General features: G+C 37.6%; 1 protein-coding gene across 1 annotated transcript in view; it reads left to right on the top strand.

Moving 5' to 3' along the window:
- SCFD2 (sec1 family domain containing 2) overlaps positions 1-15384 on the top strand; it is a 186028-nt gene that overhangs the window by 32952 nt on the left and 137692 nt on the right. The window contains exon 4 of the mRNA XM_058803724.1: positions 15100-15275. Within this exon, the coding sequence (XP_058659707.1) occupies positions 15100-15275 (176 nt within the window). The remainder of the gene's footprint in view (positions 1-15099; positions 15276-15384) is intronic.

Here is a 15384-nt window from a genome sequence, read left to right on the forward strand (position 1 = left end):
TAGTTGAGCCCTCCTGCAGTGGCCACCTGCCTGAAAACCTGCATCACTTGTGACACTGGCAGCATGGGAGCCCTTTGCAATGATGGGAAACTCAATCACATCCTGTTTCTGTATTTTCAGTGAAAGGAAAAGAAATTCTGTTGTTCTCTGAGCTTTGAAAGGCTGCTCATTGCTCTGTTCATGTGCTTCCACTTCTCCTCTGCAAGGGATGTGCCTGATGCCCAGCTTTCCTCTTTCTCTGCCTCCTGCATGTGGCAGGAGCAATGACAGCTGTGGGAGAACACACAGCTCAAGCTTTTGCCTTCTGGTATCTTCTGAATGTGTCTTCCTCCTCCTGAGATGAAGGAGAGTAGGAAAACTGTAGAAGAGGACACATGTCTTCTCTCCAGCACCTTCAAATGTCTGTAGGCCACTGGAAATGCCATATTTTTCCATTGAGATCAGCAGGAAGAGAGGAGAAGAGATCTGATGAAAGAGAAAAAAGAGAAATAAAGGATACAACAATTGTGGTTACGTTTTTTTAGCTGGGTAGATTGGAGCTCTGCTTTCAGGTGTTCTTGATTTGCATATTCATTGTTTTAGTTGTATCAAGGGAGGTGGTAATGGGTATGTTTGAAGTATTTGTTTGCATGTAAATAGGTGAGGCTGTCCTTTTCTAGATGTAATTTAAATAAAGAGGCATTAAAATATTTCATGTCAATCTATATACATACACACTTTGAAAAACCCAAAAGCCAACAAACAACACTTTTAAAGAAATACATCAGCTCCATTTTTCCTCTGATGTATTTGCATTTTTGTGTTATGTACCCAGATGAGGGCTGGTAAATACTTGCCAAATTCTGGTCAGATAGCCTCTTGTGTAGGTGTAAACACATAGGTGTAAATTATTTTGACATAATAAAAATCCTTGCATTTAAAATATATTTTATTTAAGAAATAAATATCGCTTTGAAAAGCTCTTTGAAAGAAAAGATTGTCTTAATAGCTTTTGGGCAAGATTTATAGCATTGTGCTAAATTTGGGTGAAATTGTAAATACTGGAAAGGGATTACTTCTGCCCACTCCAGTAAGTGACTGTAACGAAGCCTCTCTGGAGCAGCAGAGAGTTTGCTGCTTTTTCCATTCCTGAATTTCCTGCTCCATTCTTCATTAGTCTGGTGCATATCTTAATCATCCTCTGAGCATGGCTGGGCCTTATTGTCTCCTTGAAAGCTTTACTATTAGCATGGTATTTGGCAGTGGTAAAACCTTTGCTACAAATGTTCTTCTGTGGCTTTAGCAGCACCCTTACCCTTCTGTTTGAAAAGAACACAGTAAACCTTGACTGAATCTGAATTCCTTTATTGTGTCTTTTTGCTGGCATGGAGATTGGTGAAAGTTGAAACACTGGTACAGTAACAGAAACAAAGTGCAGTGTGCTGTTCCACAAGCCCCTGTTAGCGAGAGAAAAGCCATTTGGTTTCTTTCCATTTGAATTGTACAAACACAGTTTTAAAAATCACACTCACTATAAAATTAGCAAAGCCTTAGTCTTTGTGAAGTAAAAAAAGAGTGCTGTAACTTTTTCAGATGGGGTGGTTTATATGGGTTGAATTGAATTATTTGTTTGGATGGAAATAGGAAGATGCTGACATTCCAGTGTGACAATACGAAATAATATTTTGAGTTTATAACAGTAGCTTAAAATGGACAAGATCAATACTTTAAAAAACATAAAGCATATAAAATGTACATTATTTTCTTTTTAATGAAGAGTTGCATTGGACTGCAACAGTGTTTAACATGCTATTTGTTGTTTATGAGACCAATATAAAAATATTCAATAAAATATTGAATATCAAAACCAATATTCAATACTCTAAATTTCTGGAATAAATTTTAAGGTTAAAAGCTACCAGCCAAGACGATGAGCTAATAAGGTGGGTAAGTACATATATATATATATATATATATATATATCTTCCTAGATAAAGCAAGTCTGATCTCGGTTATCTAAAATCCAACTATTAGGACAATTTTGTGATGGAGACAAGTAGTGAGACATCACCAGCCTGAGTTTGAAGTCCTTGCAAGGGAGTAGAAAGAAGCAGAGTTCGGTGTGGTCTGTGGGGTATTTGAATCCATTCTGCAGCATGTCTCTGTAAGTGATGGGTACCTGGATTTCAGCTGGGTTTGGAGACTATGACTCCTCATTTTGCAGAGAAGACATGGTATTATAGACTGATTCTTGGGATGCTTGTTATGTTTCTTTGATGCCTGTTTACCTGGTCTCCAAATCCTTTGGGAGAACAAGTAGCAGGATCAGTAAGGCAGCAGCCAAAGTTCTCCTCCAGGCAGCCTCATGAAGTGAGTGGCTTCTTCTACCAACTCAACTGTAACTGGCCTGGCTTAGCCTGAGGTGTCCCAAATGTCTAATAGTGGGTCTCACACTGCCTCTTCAAGGGCTCCCTGATCTTCTAGGAAATTTTTCCAAGGAGAGGGGGAATGCTGCTTTTCTCAGACCTGAATTCCTTCCACTGTACACCCTGGACCCTGAACAGGCAATTCTTAACTTCAATTAATCTGCTCTTTGTCTCTTTAAAAGTAACAGAAGTCCTGCAGTGTGGGACTTTCTAGCCAAGTGTATTTTTTTCCAGCATATTACAATAGTGAGTTCCTGTAGTGTACAGGTTTTTCCCTGTAGTGCAGCTAAAAACATAGTCTTGACCTGAAGCAAATGTTCCCAACCTCAGTGATGGTCAATATAGCAGATGTTTTGTTGCATCATTCACCCCTGGAGGCAGGAAGGCTTTTTGCTTCTCAGTGTGCTAAAAGTTTTTGAAGACTTTGAAGTCAAGTTTCTGTAAAATTTGGAAATGTTCCTATTTGGGAGGCTTCTGTATAGGCCTTTGCATTTCCAGGGGAATGTACTTGGAGTATTGTGGGGATAATACCAGGCTTTCTCTGGTACTGTTGATGAAGGTAGTTTCTGAACAGTATTTACCACATTGAGAATTGTAGAAAGACATTGATATTATGGCTATTTCACTTTGCATTGTTACAACAGGCTGAAGTTCGGGGCTTCAACCCTGTTGAGGGTTCACCTAACTAGCTAAATAGATCCCATCCTCTGATAGTCATCTGGGTTTGCCAGTTTAGGACAGAAATGTTCCGAGCTCCACATGTGCAGAGAGTATGCTTAAGCATGCTTAAGAGTATCTTAAACAGCTAAACTTTTCAAATTTCTGTAACTCACTAGATGTAACAGAAAAGATGAAGGATCCTCATATTCCTACCAACAAAGTTCTCTGTTTTTCAGGTGATGTGACACAGTAGCTGAGATGGAGAGACATTCATGAGCAGAAGTTTAGTTTTCATCAGTAAGAGACATTGTGTTAGCATGTAGTGTTGTTTAGGAGCATCACCAGCTGAGGATCCATCTTTGTGCTAGTCATTATACTTCTTTCAAACTGGATATTGTGCCTGTTCATTTTCTTTTCACTCCCACCTGCTGATACTCAGAATAGCATCTTTGAGAGCTTAAAATAGTTACTCAAAAGAAAAAACAAGCACACCTCAAAATAATTGGAACTACATGTAGAGAGGCATCCATATGCATATTTGCAACTTATCCAGCCCTTTTTTCCTGTCTAGCACATACAGGTTCCTGTATTTGAAAGAATCATGTGATTTATGAGGAGCAAATATTTATGTTTTTGCTGTGAATCCTATGCAGGTTGAAGATTGAATTGAGTTCTTACTGGGCTTGGGAACAGCTGTTGTTGTGGAGGCAACTGTGTGGCAGAAGCTTGGTGGTAAAGAAGATAAGGCAGTGGCAGAAAGCTTATTTTGAGAGCACAGCTATTTATCCTTTCTTATCAAGTGCATTCCAGAGGAAGAATTACATGATACAAAGTTGATTGATAAGGTCTGGCAGGAATTTTGCCTTTTTTGATAACTGCTTCCATCATAGCACAGAATGAGGGATATCAACAAGTAGGGATGAACTATAGAATAATCTTGTATTGGAAGGGATCTCTGAAGTTGTAGTCCAACCTGCTACTCAAATCAAGGACAGCTTAAGAGTTAGACTAGATAGACTGTACCCCTTGTTCAGCTGGATTTTGAATATTAGTATGGTGGGTTGAGCGCTGGCCACTAAATTCCACAGCCTGTTTGGTTACTCTGCACTGGTCTTAACCACTCTTGTGGAGCAAATGAACAGCTTTTCAAAGTACAGGATTTCTTTTTCTGGGAAATGTACACACTCAAATCCACCTGAGATGAGAAGACAGTTAAAAATGGATGCTTGAACATCTGTGTCATTTACATATCCTGTCTGAAGAAAAAGTACCTTTCTGAATTGTAGAGATGAAAATAAGGGTTTGGAATGTGCAATCCCACTAGCTTCTGCTACTGCAACAACAGCTACAACTTTTGAGAATGGGTTTGGAAGGGGTCCTGGGAGTCAATTCCTGCCCTATTCTTCAAGGAAGGATGCTGTGGTTATAGAAGGAGACTGAGATTGATAATGTGAAGTGCAGTCATAGCAAAAATAAATTTTAAGCAGAATAGGTAAGCGTTTTAATCCAAAACTGCAACTACCCAGAATAGTATTGAAATTAAAAAAAAAAAAATTCTTGGGGAACATTCTGTAGCCTCTTACAGAATTACAAGGCTACATTCTGTAGCCTCTTACAAGAATTTTATTTAGAGGCAAAATTTTTCCCTCCATATTTTAGGAAAGTATTCCCTGCAGGTGACTGTAAGTGGCATTTAGCTGTTCTTGTTTAGCAGATCAAGTGTTCCTCAAATTTGTTTTGAGTGTTGTGGGTTGGTTTGAGTTAGGGTTTTATGTTTGATTGTTTTATGACTACTTAATTATGGGTTGTGTGAATTTCCCTTAAAAAAAGAAGTGTAATATTGGGAGTCCTTATTCTTGATTTAAGTTTAAAGAAAAATGTCAGCTCGTTCTGAAGTACTAAATACCACATTTTACACTAAGTTCTTGTTGAATTTTTTTTTTTTTACTTTATTTCTATTTCTGAGACTTCATATTCTTGCAAAAATAATTTAAGTTAGTTTTCAAAATATTAGTAAAGGTATTTTTGTCTCAATTTCCCTCATTGTTCTGTGAATAATGTACTGCATGCTAAATAGTTTCTTGTGGTACAATATCAGTAATGGTTCAAACCCTAATAAAATTGTGAAGCCTATTGTATTTGTGTCTCATACCTCATCTACTTTGCCCTTCACTGCTGTGAAACAGTTAGCAGATGGAAGTGAAACGCAGAACCCTGTGCAGCGATGGGAAACAGAAAAATATGTTGGTAGTATGTTTTCTTTGATTAAATTGTGGTTGGCACATGGGCGCAGGACTATTTGGCAAACCTTACTGTTACTTTTAAGAAGAGACTGGTGTGACATTAGTGTTTCTATGATCCTTGATTTTTTTGGATAAAGTTTTAATTTTTTCATTATTTTTATATCAACTTTTTTTTGTATAAAATAAACCAAAACACAGAAATATAAACATGGGGCCAAGTCTCCTTCTGTGTCTGGTTGTGATTAGAATTGAAGACAATTCTTAAAAATTTAAAAGTAAACACAAGTGTTGGCCTTGCAAAAGTTCTATAAATATCTAATTTCATTATTTGTATTATTTCCCAATGTCATGCTGCAAAGCTTATATAAACTTCAATATGAAGTCTTTTTGTCTTAATAAAAGTATAAGGAAAAGCCTATGTTAATGTGGCTTTCTCTAGACAATTTCAGTGATGTTCATGATAGTTGGGGGTAAACATTGATGTGCAGTTAAACATTAGTGAAGTTTTGAAGCAAAGGTTTAATGAAAATCCATATTGTTACTAATTTTTTTATACTGTTTAAATCAAGAGAAAATTATTTAGAGTGAAAGGCTTAAAAATTTAAATAGCATTTACTTGTACATATACTGGCAACTGGTATTGTTTTGAGGGATTTCACAACTAACTTGTTCATTTTCTGGAATCTGTAGCAATAGGAAGTCAGTTTCTTATGTCTCTAAACAAACAATTTTATATCAAACAAAAAAAATTGTCCAGAAAAGGTTGAAATGCTTCTTCTGGTTTTTGAGCATCTGTGAATCAGTTCTGATATAACTAGATCAAAAGTCCTTCTCTGTAGAAATAAGCTGATTAAAAAGAAAAGAAGTATCTATACACACACATATAAATTTGTAAAGTATCAGTTATAAATGCTGATGCAACTTCCTCAAAAGAAGTAATTGTATTACCATCTTCTGTTCTCTGCTAAAATTTATTTGGTGGGGTTTTTTCAGATAAACACCAGACTTTTTTTACTCACTAAGCTTTCTTTATTTTTTCCTGATATTGAGTTCTATTGTATCATCTCAGTCTTGAAACTAAATATTTTGATTTTTGAATTTGAAGGTTGTTTTTTTTTTAAAAAAAATCGCCACTATACAGTAGACTCTCCTTTTGTGACAATCAAGATGTTGCTAAAAATATAGGAGCAGGTCCCTTAAGCCTTTTTGTATCTGGGTGAAAAATAAAGTACTTCAAGTTCAGAAAATGAAATCCACTGCAATTGCTGTTCTCTTATATCTGTGGGGAAGTAGCCTGGTTGAAAATAAGATAGAACTTGCTGTAATGTGTGCTGTGATATCTTCATATTGTAGGGTGCATCAGCCACAAGGACTGTGTTTTACACAAGGAAGACTTGATGAGTGTGGGTTGGGGGATGCTCATTCTGGCATGCAGTGGGATCACATGGCACCTGCACTTTGATGGAACACTGTTGAGGATATGAGCACTAAGTAATGTGCTTTCTGTGTCTGACAATCACAGAAAGGACTTTAGAATTTACTTATGTTAAAAAAAGGAGAGAGAACAAACTTAAAGTGACTGAAAGTGATGTAGAAGTGTCCAAAGTGACCAAAGTGTCACTGAGAAGGGCGTGTGCCAAAGGATTTAAACCAAAGATAAAATAGATGCTGGTTTGCTTGCAACATCTGTAAGTGTAAAACCGGAGGTGGAACATGGCAATTCAGTACAACTCTGTGGGTTGCCCAACACTTTTTTTGCCCAAGTATAATTGTGTAAGCCTCTTCATTCAGTCTCACCAAGGATGACTCGTTACACCAGAGACGTGGTGAATTACATATGTACATACTCATACATCATCATGTTTTCCATCCCTATTTAATTGCTACCACCCAAAATGATTGTTAGGATATTCTCAGCTGCAGAAGTCTTCCAGAAATCATAAGAGAAATAATAAGTTCTGTGAATAGTGTACCAAAGAAGAACAATGACCTCCTTCTCTCTGGGGCAGTGTGCCAAGAACACAATGAAGTGCTTCAGTGTCTGAGAACATATGTCGTAGGGCTAAATGAGGACATGCACAAGCCACCTGACATTCCTTCGGGAATGTTATTTTTAAGACAAACAACTTGATTCATTTCTGTGAGAAGTTTAAAGTGTTCTGGATATGATTCAGCCAAATTTGTAGATTTCAAGTCCTTTTGCAGAAACAGTGAATTACTGTTTCCAGGGATTACTGAGTTTTAAGGGCTGGAGACTGTCTGTTTGGGAGTTGGCCTTGTATTCTGCATTTATTAACTTGGTGGAAGTGGTAAAAACTAAGTAATAAAATCACCCCTATGCATATTTACTCAGGATTTTGAGGAGTATTTGGTAAACTCTGGTATGCCGGTATTAAATTGGAAGTTTAATATTGATGATAACCCCTGGGAAGCTTAATTCTGGAAGACAAGATCTCATCTGTTTATTCATGGAGTTCTCTTTTCTTTAAATTTGCTTTAATATTTAGAAGGGCAATCAGAGTGTATTGTAGACATTAGCTAGATATGATTGTTACTTTTCTGTGCATACTGACTTAACAATCTACTGAATGGTAGAGTACACAGAGAAGGAAACAATCATTTGAAGGGCCAGAACATTTAAAAACAAAGTTCTGAAGAACATAAAAGAAAAAAAAATCAACTCATATTGAAGCACCTAAACTATATATTTGTCAAAGCCTTCAGGATGTATTTGAAAACATGAAACTGTAGATGGTCTAGGAGTCATAAATCATAACTAGGGTCATATTTAGATGCTTCTGGATTTAGATGCTTAGAAGTGAAAATCTTGATGATTGTATTAGAGTGCTTTCATTATATTTGTCCCACCTAATTGATTAGGTTTTATTTGTTTTAAGGCATGTAAAAGAATTTCAAAAGAATTGTCAACAGAACTCATATTTAAGTGTGGCTTCCGTTTTGTAATAAAAAATTAAGGCTGATTAGGAGAGAAAGCTAAAGCAGCAAGCTTATGGCTTGGGCCATATATAATTGAGCTCTATAGGAACACTGTTAAAACAAGGATTTAATGACACCATACACATCTAGTGATAGAGAATAAACTGCTTTTGGGATAACCAACTCAATGCTACAGCTGATGGGACTGAAGCCAAGTTGGGTGTAGATGTTCAAGCTCACATGGCAAGTGCTAGCTGAGTGGTAAATACAGTTCAGCTTTTTTTGTTCTGGGTATATGCCTCTATTGCAGAATTTGCTAAGCATTAGCATAGTTGTCACCATTGTCTGTGGCTCCATGAAAGCCACTGCAATACACACCTTCAGGTGTGAGATATGGCAGGCTGTGCCTCCCTCATGGTCTTGAGATATACTAGAAAGCCTATGACAGACAGGGCAGAGTGGCTGACCTCCAATGCCTGTGTTCTGCAGATGTTGTTAAGGTGGCAAGAGGAATGGGAATCAGTCAGGGCTGATCACAGCTCTTCCTTGATGGCACAGTGCTGTGGGGGCAGGCAGCAGGAGCCTGCCCCTGCCTTGTGGCAGTGTACTTTGGGATGTACTTCAGGGACTGCTCAGACTCCCGAAAGGGATTTATCCTGGCATTGCTCTAGTAGGGACTTGCTCTTTGTACTCACACCTGTGACCATGGGCTTATCTGGGTACTGGTGTTTCTTCCACAAAAAAAGGGAGAGGCCTACAAGTGACCATAAACCCCAGGACAGATGGACTCACATTTGCAGGAAATGAGCGTGTGCTGTTAGAAATAAGCCTGAGACATCTGTTTTCAGTCTGCTGTAAGGTTTAGAGCTCTTCAGATCCTTATTCTGGAGAAGCCAGCCAAACAGCATCCCATACTGGCCTACTTTCCTTCTCTCCAAAGAACAAGGGATTAGTTGATGTTCTTCTTTTCTTTGTTAACAGTTTAAAGGCCGGATGACTTTTGAAGTAAGCTAAACAAAAGTTGAGATTAAATTATTTTCCTGGTGCTTGTTGTTAAAGATTGTTATTGAAGCTTCCCATGAAGTACAAAAGTATTTTGAGTCAATAACAGCATCTGGAAATTAGACTAACAAGGAGACATAAGGGGCAACATCTGCCCTCCTCAATTGCTCTGACTCTGTCACATATCCAGCTCCCTTAGCAGCACAGTTGCCCAATTGGATTTGTGGAGTACAAGAGCTTTCTACATTCCTCTGAAGTGTCCAGCATTGCTACTGGGAGAGATAGGTCTATGTTGCTTAGACTGTGGACAAGGAAAACAATTTATCTGGATTTCTTCAGCCCTCTACTGACTTGAAAAATCTTGTCTATGAGCATAAGCATGCCAGGATTGTTTCTTATTCTTCATTCTTTCAAGTGGAAAATGGACCTCACTAAAAGGATTCCAGCCAGTGAAGCTCTGTCTTCTTGCATAAAACTGAACAAAGTTAAAAGCTGTGTGTATTTGGCGGTTCCTGCAGTCTTGGAAGAGCATCCACAGATTTACTCAGTTGGTCCAAAATGTACTTTCCTATTTACTTGTTTCCTTGTCCCTATGGAGATAATTAACTAAGTGTTATATGAAAAAAATAAGGCCTGGATGTTTGGAAGAGTGCATTGATAATTCTGACCTTTGCTCTTTAACCACCTTGTTCATCCATAAATTTTTATTGGATGCATAAGCACTTTTGGATTCTAATTTTAAAAAAAATTACTTCTACCAGTAAATCCATCTTGAAAAATAGTTATATTCTTGAAGCAATGCCTGCATTGCACTGCATAGACTGCAACATTAATTTCAAATGGAAAAAAAGTCATACTGGTAAATTGTGTCTTAATGTCTACAAATGTGGTTTGTCCAGTTGACTTTTTGTTTAACTGTTGAGGTGAAAGTCTTTCTGTTCCACTCAGCCTTCTTTTACTACTCAAACCCAGATTTTTGACAGACCTTTAATATCACTTACTGGTAATTTCTGCTGCAGTATGTCTATGTTGAGTGATCTGCTTACCAGTAACAAAAATACTTCTTCCCTTCAGAATAATTGTGCATGACATCATTTGTACATGTATTATGAACTGTGTATATTTGATATGGTAAAACACTGAAAATGTTGATATTCAGTGCTGCTGTTTCCATATTTAGCAAAAAATTATTTATTCAATTAATTATTAATAAAAACAAAAACAGAAGCAAGCAGCACTTTCTGTAATTGACAAGTAGGCAAAATTATTCTGTGGTTCTTTTGAGATCTGCTCTAAATTCTTGAAAGTTGGAGGTGGAATTCAACCAGTGTTTTTACAAATTAATTACCATAGGAATAAAGGATTGAAGTGGTCCATTTATATTGAATTAAGCCTGTGAACATTTATGCAGCTGCTCATTAGACACTCATCAAAACTCACGTTAGAGCAAGTTATATTTGTTTGCCTCCACTACTGGAAGGCTGATTGATACAGTGATGTTTCTTAATGTCTTGTGTAATTATATTCATGTATTATTTATCCCCATTGGTTGTAGTACCAGAATTGAACTTTCATGTAAATATTTTTATGTATTCAAAGAGACCTCATTTTTTTACCAGCTGATTCAGGGAGCCCATATAAGCCAGATATTTCTGTTTTGCTTTCCTAACTTTAGTTCTCTGTCATCCTAATTGTTATAGCGTCCTCTCTGTGCATGCATCACAGTTTTGAGTAAACTTCCAGGAACGGGAGTGATTTGAGCTGCACAGAGCAGACTCCTGGAAGGAGAGGCTTTGTATTGAGGCATTTCTATGGCCTCTAGACATTGAAGCATTCTATGGCCTCTGTTTTTACTACAACTGTGTCACTTGAAAGGAATTGTACCTGCTCTTTTACAATGAACAAGCCTAGACATTATTTCCTTCTTTTGTCATTTCCAGGTTTTAACTATGCATTTATAGCTCTACCCTACCCCCAAAATGCATCATTTCTATACTGATAAATTTCATCCTACTTACATTTGTCCAATACTCAAAGCAATCCAGATCTGCTGGCTGCTCTTTCTCCATATTAATGATGTTCCACCAGCTTCTGACAGCACCTGTTTTGGCACCATTTATTACCAAAATTTGTACTATAAATATGTACAAGCACACAGAACACTCTTAGTTTATCTTATCTTTTTATATACTAGTACTTCTCTATTGCATATTACCTGCCATCTGTTTTTGGGTGTTTCTTAGGTATCTTACAATTCTTGTAATCCCACTCTATTCCCACTCAAGTATGGTTAGGGCACAATTAATGCTATGTTAAATCCATTTGTATTGTAATTAATTTGTTGGTTGGTTACATCTCAATTTGACATGATGTTCTCTGATAAATGTACTTTGCATTTTATCCCAGTGTTACATGTGATGCAAGATTTTTTTTTCTTGGACATTTGTCCTGATATCAGCTAAGTAAGGTAGCTAATTTCATCGTTTCTTTGACACAAATGTTAGATTTCTCTTTTCCTAGGCTAGTCTAGTCTCTGCTATGTCTTACTTTTTATCTTCCATTTATCAGAGCCCTAAAACACAGAACTGCTTCATCACACTGATGTTCAGTGTTTTTTGCATAGGACAGGTTCCTCAGTAGTGAGATTGGTCACGAGTCTGTCCTGTTTCTGTTACTTCTGTAATATCCAGTCTCATTTCCTACCCTATTATTTCATTCTGTTTCCCAAGATCATTTCTTTAGTGCACAAATATGTTAATTGTGCCAAACTAGCCATTTGTTGTTTTTTAGCTGAAGCAGTTTCCACACATCATTAGTCTGTTTTTCTTACCTGCTTCCCATCCTCCTATATTCTGTTAAGTTTTGGGTTTCTCTGTGATACTTCCCAGTGACTACCTTACTGATTTTATCCTCTCTCTTATACTTGTGAAGAGGCTTGAGGCTTCAAAGTGTTGGGGTGATTTGTGGTGGTGGTGTTGTTTTTCTTGAGGTTTGTAGTTGTTTTTGTGTGTGTGCATGGTTGGTTTTTGTTTTGTTTTAATATTGCTTTCAGTAGATGTCATTTTTTCAAGTCCTGTATTGGGATGTAGTTGACTGAGTTTGGGACAAATATACCTGTTTCACACATTCTGCTTGATAACTGTTAATGGCAAAGGTTATTTCTTAGACAATATGGAATTCCTAGCATTTATTCAAAAAGGTTATCAGTATTTTTAAATCCTAACAGTGGTTGAATTCAAGATTTTCCTTTTCCCATTCAGGAATTTAAAAATTATCAAGTGCTTTGTCAGCATAACATATTTCTCACAGTCAGGCTTTGATGCCCACACAAACTTCTGACTCTGCATGGACCTAGAGTTTGGAGAGGCGTATGAATGTGATGGGGCAGGAAGAAGAGAGCAGGACAAGATACTTGCACTAAAGTCCTTTTGCCAGTAGTTGCCATGTTCTGCCTGTGAACCTTGAAATATGCTTTAAGAGAACAAAATGACAGTTAAGACATGATGTGGTTGAAATAGATCTCCTCTTGATTTCTTACGACCTATCTGCAACATTGCAATAAAACAATTTGAAACAACAAAGGGACTTCAAAAACTCAAAGGGCTGGTAGGGTTGAAATTAGATTAGCAGTAGTCTGTTGTGCTGAAATCTCCCTCTGTGAGCAAGCAGCAGGGAAGATGATGAGGATTTAGGCCTCAGGAAAAGTCATCTAATTGCTGATTACCACCAATTACTTTCCCAAATTCCTTTCCTCAGCTACTGGAATAGTAGAATACTGGAAATATATTTATCAGCCAGCTGTCCAGGGAGATTGCTGTGTAGAAGTTGGCTGGAACTCTCAAATCCTGGATCTGAGTGGTTCTAGGGGTATTGTAAATATCACAGATGAGATGCTGCACTCCTTAATGCCAGTATAAGTTTTGTTAATGACTTGCTAAGGTCAGGATTTTCCTTGTACTTACATATGTGTTGGACTTTCTTTTGGTGGTATTCTGAGGGTGGGAAAGAATTTGATTGTTTATCTGAAATGGTGCTGAATGGCTTTCAAACTGATCCGGTGCTTCATCTGGATTCGCTTTCACAAGGAACAATGTGGAACAAAACTCTTGAATTTTTTTTTTTAATTGAAATCAGAAGTCTTGAAAGCCCTCCTATTTTTCTGACTCATATGAAGGAAGGGCTGGCAACTGCACCTTTTCTCAATTGAAGCAAGTTATCAGATTTTGAATATGCTACAATATATCAGCACTGCTCTGAGTAATGCAGTCATTATCAAAGGTATGCTGCAAGGCATCATGGACTTACATTTTCAAATCACCGTGTAAATCTGCCTGACACAGCTTTAAAAGAAATAAAACAAGACTGAAAGCTCCAGTGTTTAGTCTAAAAACACACATGGCCATGGTTGCTGTTTTAGTCTACGTGGGCTAACCGTGGAAGCCTTTTGTCAGCCCTCTGGCCCACTGAGTGGTGTCAGCTTGATTTGTGTGTTAATTTGCTGACTTTTCGGTTTGATGCTTTCCATTAAAATTCACATAAAGAGCCCGCGTGTTTTGGCTTTATTTAGCAGCTTTTCCAAATCTAAATGCTCTTTCAAAGACCGCCCTTGATATCACTGAAACTAAGAGGAGGAGCTTTCAACATTTATTCACTGTTGGAATAATTTATTTGCCATTTATATGATACTGAAAGGATGAAGGCAGATGGGGAGCCTTGTTAAGTGATGATATAACCTAACACAGAGAAGAAACACAGTGGCAGTTTTATAAGGTTTTTTCCTTTATGGAAAAATTCTGACTGAAATTATCAATGTTGTAAGCTATGAACCAATAAGCATCAGGACACCCTCATGACTTCCTGGCACCAAAGACTGTCCCATTTAAGTTAAAGGATCCTCCTCACTCTAGCTCATATATCCCTGCTTTTTAGGTCTGGTTTGCTTGAGGAAGATGACTTGTTACTGGCAGAGGCTTCCAGGAACCAGCCCTGGCCTGGGTCGCAATCCAGACTTGCAGCTAGGATGGTGTTTTGACACCATTTTTGCCTGTCTGTTGATGGCATGTGTAATTGCCATCTGTGGTGATTTTCTTGGGATAGTTGAGCTGCCTTCCTTCCTGAAAGAGATCCCTTCCAAAATATAAGTTGCTTGAGCAGTTCAGCTGGCATTTTAATGCTGGATAAACAGCTAATCCTGTAATGTTCATCTGGCCCAAATGGTGCTCCTCATGCTCTTCTAATAAGAAAAGATCTACAGGACCATGAGTGGGCATTGGGGTGTTTATTTTCAAACAGCTGGTGAAATCATGCTGTGGTTACTGCATGTCAGAAACTGAAGGGTCACACATTGGAAATGTCCCTTCCAAGAACAGCTCCAAAAGTAGTTCCTTGTGTCACTAACATTATACCTGTTTCTTGAGTCAAGACTAATCAAAAATGTACCCTCAGGAAGTGGTGAGAAGATTTGAATTTGCTATAAAGTAAAAAACTCACAAATTGCCATTGGACTTCTGGTAAAAACAGAAAGATTGTTTAGAAGTAGTCATCAAATATTATTTTCCTAGCTGAAATGAATGTCCCTCTTTGTCTGAAAACAAAAGTATTACCCTTTATGTCACCATCTGTTGTACATTGTTAAAAAGCTACCATATTGCATATCTCAAGGCACAATTCATGGATGATGTAAATCTTTGTCCTGACCTGTTGCTGAAGCTCCCAGTGATTGCAGCAAAGCTAAGATCAGACCCATAGTGGAGAGGCCTCTAAAGTTCTCTATAACCTTTTCACAATAATTTAAAACATTTAGTTTTGCATTTGTCTCCACTGAATGCTGTGTCCTGTTTTCTTTTCTACAGGCAGAGTCACCCCTGAACAGCTCAGCTCATACATTCAGCTTTTCCGAAACAATCTCAAAGCTTTGGAGAACCACTGTGGTCTTCTACAGCTTGTGCTGGCCACAGTCCAGACTTTGAAACACCCCCAAACTTCCAAATGGGACAATTTCCTTGCCTTTGAGCGATTACTTCTGCAGGTATGTTTAATATTTTCCATTGCATTCTGTAGCTTGTATTTTTTTATCAAGAACTGCATTGGGATGTCTTGCTAAGGAGCTGTTCCTTATTACCAAATGGGTAAAAGGA

This window comes from Ammospiza caudacuta, chromosome 4, assembly GCF_027887145.1.
Source record: "Ammospiza caudacuta isolate bAmmCau1 chromosome 4, bAmmCau1.pri, whole genome shotgun sequence".
Classification (NCBI taxonomy): Eukaryota; Metazoa; Chordata; class Aves; order Passeriformes; family Passerellidae; genus Ammospiza; species Ammospiza caudacuta.